The sequence below is a fragment of the Salmo salar genome, chromosome 19 (genome assembly GCF_965601325.2).
Source record: "Salmo salar chromosome 19, fSalSal1, whole genome shotgun sequence".
NCBI classification, from domain to species: domain Eukaryota; kingdom Metazoa; phylum Chordata; class Actinopteri; order Salmoniformes; family Salmonidae; genus Salmo; species Salmo salar.
In genome coordinates, this window is record NC_138309.1 from 84,832,501 (window position 1) to 84,837,500 (window position 5,000).

The 5,000-nt window shown below is 48.0% G+C and overlaps 1 protein-coding gene across 4 annotated transcripts in view; it reads right to left on the reverse strand.

Annotated features, from left to right (window-relative positions):
• Positions 1–5,000, reverse strand: part of LOC106579705 (late secretory pathway protein AVL9 homolog) — a 56,854-nt gene that overhangs the window by 28,369 nt on the left and 23,485 nt on the right. For all 4 annotated transcript variants that reach the window (XR_014381714.1, XM_045702802.2, XM_045702803.2 and 1 more), the window contains exons 7-10: positions 2,980–3,020; positions 2,570–2,608; positions 2,276–2,345; positions 726–1,210 (exon numbers count right to left, since the gene is read on the reverse strand). Coding sequence is in view for 3 of the 4 variants with exons in the window: in XM_045702802.2 (XP_045558758.1) it covers positions 726–1,210; positions 2,276–2,345; positions 2,570–2,608; positions 2,980–3,020 (635 nt within the window). In the remaining variant the exon portion in view is untranslated. The remainder of the gene's footprint in view (positions 1–725; positions 1,211–2,275; positions 2,346–2,569; positions 2,609–2,979; positions 3,021–5,000) is intronic.

Here is a 5,000-nt window from a genome sequence, read left to right on the forward strand (position 1 = left end):
CGATCACCTCCCCAACCTGTAACTTCAGAGGAATGATCACCCCCCCAACCTGTAACTTCAGAGGAACGATCACCTCCCAACCTGTAACTTCAGAGGAACGATCACCCCCCAACCTGTAACTTCAGAGGAACGATCACCCCCCAACCTGTAACTTCAGAGGAACGATCACCCCCCCCAACCTGTAACTTCAGAGGAACGATCACCCCCAACCTGTAACTTCAGAGGAACGATCACCCCCCCAACCTGTAACTTCAGAGGAACGATCACCCCCCCAACCTGTAACTTCAGAGGAACGATCACCCCCCAACCTGTAACTTCAGAGGAACGATCACCTCCCAACCTGTAACTTCAGAGGAAAGATCACCTCCCCAACCTGTAACTTCAGAGGAACGATCACCCCCCAACCTGTAACTTCAGAGGAACGATCACCCCCCCAACCTGTAACTTCAGAGGAACGATCACCCCCCCAACCTGTAACTTCAGAGGAACGATCACCTCCCAACCTGTAACTTCAGAGGAACGATCACCCCCCCAACCTGTAACTTCAGAGGATCGCTAGATCAGGTGGCTGTTGCCTTGGCAACATGTAGGTGAATAATTTAAAAGCAGGTCGAGGTCTCTGTGGAAACACTGCTAGTTGATTGGTGGATGGTGAGAGAGATCTACAGATGCTAATAAAGAGCTTTCTAAGTATACGCTGAAAGGATGTGTGTCGCGTTAGGTACCTTGGTGAAGATGGCGAGTGGCATGCCATATTGGTCCTCTTCCAGTCCAGACACCAAGCCCTGAGAGATGGCTCCCTGTCCTCCTGGCCCCGCCGACAGGCCCCGAGGCTGCACCGTGACGGGGATACCCGTCTCCGGGTGCTCCAGGCCCCCTGAACCCCCCGTCTCTGAGTCTCTAGTCCCTTCCTCCGAAACACTGGGATCCAGGGTCTCCCAGTCGCTCTCGGAGGTGTCCGGGGAAGTCCTGGAAGGGGGTTTCAGCTGGGTGTTCTCCCTGGCTGGGGTGGAGGTCTCTGGGGAAGCCTTCACGGTGGAGGTGGTGTGGTCCTCCCCTGTTAGCTCCACGGTGGCGTTGGCGATGTCAGTGATGGAAACGGAGAACAAGTCCTCTGCCCGCGACACACTGTCTCCTGTAGTGATGTTCTCGGAGACGCTGCTCTTGGGCCGGTAGTGGGAGGAGTCAGCCAGGCCGTGCTCTATCATACCTAGAGGAAGGAACACAGCATGATATCTTGACCTATAGGACTCAACATGACCTTTGACCTTCAGTATGGAGGAAGAAGAATCCAACAACGTGTGTACCAAATGGCACCCATTTCCACCATATCACAAATACTCACAATATCACCCATCTCCACCATATCACCCAATCACAAATACTCACCATATCACAAATACTCAACAATATTCCCTATATCACCCAATCACAAATACTCAACAATATTCCCCATATCACCCAATCACAAATACTCACCATATCACAAATACTCACCCAATCACAAATACTCAACAATATTCCCCATATCACCCATATTCCCTATATCACCCATATTCACCATATCACAAATACTCAACAATATTCCCTATATCACCCATATTCCCTACATCACCCATATTCACCATATCACAAATACTCAACAATATTCCCCATATCACCCATATTCCCTACATCACCCATATTCACCATATCACAAATACTCAACAATATTCCCCATATCACCCATATTCCCTACATCACCCATATTCACCATATCACAAATACTCAACAATATTCCCTATATCACCCATATTCACCCAATCACAAATACTCAACAATATTCCCTATATCACCCATATTCCCTATATCACCCATATTCACCCAATCACAAATACTCAACAATATTCCCTATATCACCCATATTCACTATATCACCCATATTCACTATATCACCCATATCCACCACACTCACAATATCACCCATATTCAATGTATCACCCAATCACAAATACTCAACAATATTCCCTATATCACCCATATTCACTATATCACCCATATCCACCACACTCACAATATCACCCATATTCAATGTATCACCCAATCACAAATACTCAACAATATTCCCTATATCACCCATATTCACTACATCACCCATATTCACTACATCACCCATATTCACTACATCACCCATATTCACCATATCACTCATAGGGATCTGGTCAAAAGTAGCGCACTATTGTATGTAGGGAATAGGGTGCCATTTGAGACCCATGAGTGACTGGTGGACTCTCACCTGGGAACAGTGAGAGTACGGTCATCAGAGCTCCTACTAGCCTGTTGACTGGAGACACGTAGAACAGAACCTGAGTGGCCCCCCCCCCCCCCCCCCCCCCCCGCACACACACACACACACACACACACACACACACACACACACACACACACACACACACACACACACACCCAGGGACTTATGCTCCTCCTGTCCCTCTTGGGTATACGAGGACAGGCGACGTGCTATCTTGCTGTGAGGTCAAAGTGTGTGTGTCATGTCATTTGTGGTATGGTTGTGATATGCTGTGTTCACCTTCTTCTCCAGCAGAATCAGCTTGAAGAGGATCAGAACCTGGGAGGGGGGGGGGGGTTGAGAATGAGAGAGAGAGAGAAGGGGAGAGTTAATAAGGAAGCATTTCAGTTAAAGCACAACAACAACTAAACTACAATCTTGGCAGATGTTTCCAGGAGGATTTCCCAAATGGCACCCTACTCCGTTTATAGTGCATTACTTTAGACCAGATCCCCATAGGGGCCTGGGCTACGGTTCTTCGGGCTACGGATCTACGGGGGCCTGGTCAAAAGTAGCACACTATATATATATATATATATATATATATATATATATATATATATATATATATAGGGAATAGGGTGCCATTTGGGACTCAATCTTAAACCTTTACAAACCATCTGCTTGCCTCAAAACACATAAAAATGTACCTTGTGTCGAAAGTGCAGTATTAAATCTCTTGGTGACATACCTGTTCGGGAGAGAATGTGAAGAATGTGAAATTTACCTCAAGGAGGACATTTCTATCATATGTGTGAATATGCGTCCCAAATTACACCCCGTTCCCTAGAGAGTGTAATACTTTTGACCAGAGCGCCATCGGCCCTATATATATGAAATAGGGAGCCATTTGGGACGCAGGCTGAGTGCTCAACGTCACGATCTGAGAGAAGACCCCCCCACTTGAAAAGATGCAGTCTGTTTCTGTAACCTGTTTCTGTAAGCTGTTTCTGTAACCTGTTTCTGTAAGCTGTTTCTGTAACCTGTTTCTGTAACCTGTTTCTGTAAGCTGTTTCTGTAAGCTGTTTCTGTAACCTGTTTCTGTAAGCTGTTTCTGTAACCTGTTTCTGTAACCTGTTTCTGTAACCTGTTTCTGTAACCTGTTTCTGTAACCTGTTTCTGTAAGCTGTTTCTGTAACCTGTTTCTGTAACCTGTTTCTGTAAGCTGTTTCTGTAAGCTGTTTCTGTAACCTGTTTCTGTAACCTGTTTCTGTAACCTGTTTCTGTAACCTGTTTCTGTAAGCTGTTTCTGTAACCTGTTTCTGTAACCTGTTTCTGTAACCTGTTTCTGTAACCTGTTTCTGTAACCTGTTTCTGTAACCTGTTTCTGTAAGCTGTTTCTGTAAGCTGTTTCTGTAACCTGTTTCTGTAAGCTGTTTCTGTAAGCTGTTTCTGTAACCTGTTTCTGTAACCTGTTTCTGTAACCTGTTTCTGTAAGCTGGGTTTATCACCATGACAAGAGGCTCAATAGACACACGTCGTCAGACATGTTTCTATGGCTAATCTAGGACATGTTAGAGGCAACAACAACAGACACCTGATCACCCCACAGATGACCACGGCCTATAGCAGGGCCTATAGCAGGGTCTATAGCAGGTCCTATAGCAGGGCCTATAGCGGGGGTCTATAGCAGGGTCTATAGCAGGGCCTACAGCAGGGCCTATAGCAGGGCCTATAGCAGGGCCTATAGCAGGGTCTATAGCAGGGCCTATAGCGGGGGTCTATAGCAGGGTCTATAGCAGGGTCTATAGCAGGGTCTATAGCGGGGGTCTATAGCAGGGCCTATAGCAGGGTCTATAGCAGGGTCTATAGCAGGGCCTATAGCGGGGGTCTATAGCAGGGTCTATAGCAGGGCCTATAGCAGGGTCTATAGCAGGGTCTATAGCAGGGTCTATAGCAGGGCCTATAGCGGGGGTCTATAGCAGGGCCTATAGCAGGGTCTATAGCAGGGCCTATAGCGGGGGTCTATAGCAGGGCCTATAGCAGGGTCTATAGCAGGGTCTATAGCAGGGTCTATAGCAGGGTCTATAGCAGGGCCTATAGCAGGGTCTATAGCAGGGCCTATAGCAGGGTCTATAGCAGGGTCTATAGCAGGGTCTATAGCGGGGTCTATAGCGGGGTCTATAGCAGGGCCTATAGCAGGGTCTATAGCAGGGTCTATAGCAGGTCCTATAGCAGGGTCTATAGCAGGGCCTATAGCGGGGTCCTATAGCGGGGTCTATAGCAGGGCCTATAGCAGGTCCTATAGCAGGGTCTATAGCAGGGCCTATAGCAGGGCCTATAGCAGGGCCTATAGCAGGTCCTATAGCGGGGTCTATAGCAGGGTCTATAGCAGGGTCTATAGCAGGGTCTATAGCAGGGCCTATAGCGGGGTCCTATAGCGGGGTCTATAGCAGGGCCTATAGCAGGGTCTATAGCAGGGCCTATAGCGGGGTCCTATAGCGGGGTCTATAGCAGGGTCTATAGCAGGGTCTATAGCAGGGCCTATAGCAGGGTCTACAGCAGGGCCTATAGCAGGGCCTATAGCAGGGCCTATAGCAGGGCCTATAGCAGGGCCTATAGCAGGTCCTATAGCAGGGTCTATAGCAGGGCCTATAGCAGGGCCTATAGCAGGGCCTATAGCAGGGCCTATAGCAGGTCCTATAGCAGGGTCTATAGCAGGGTCTATAGC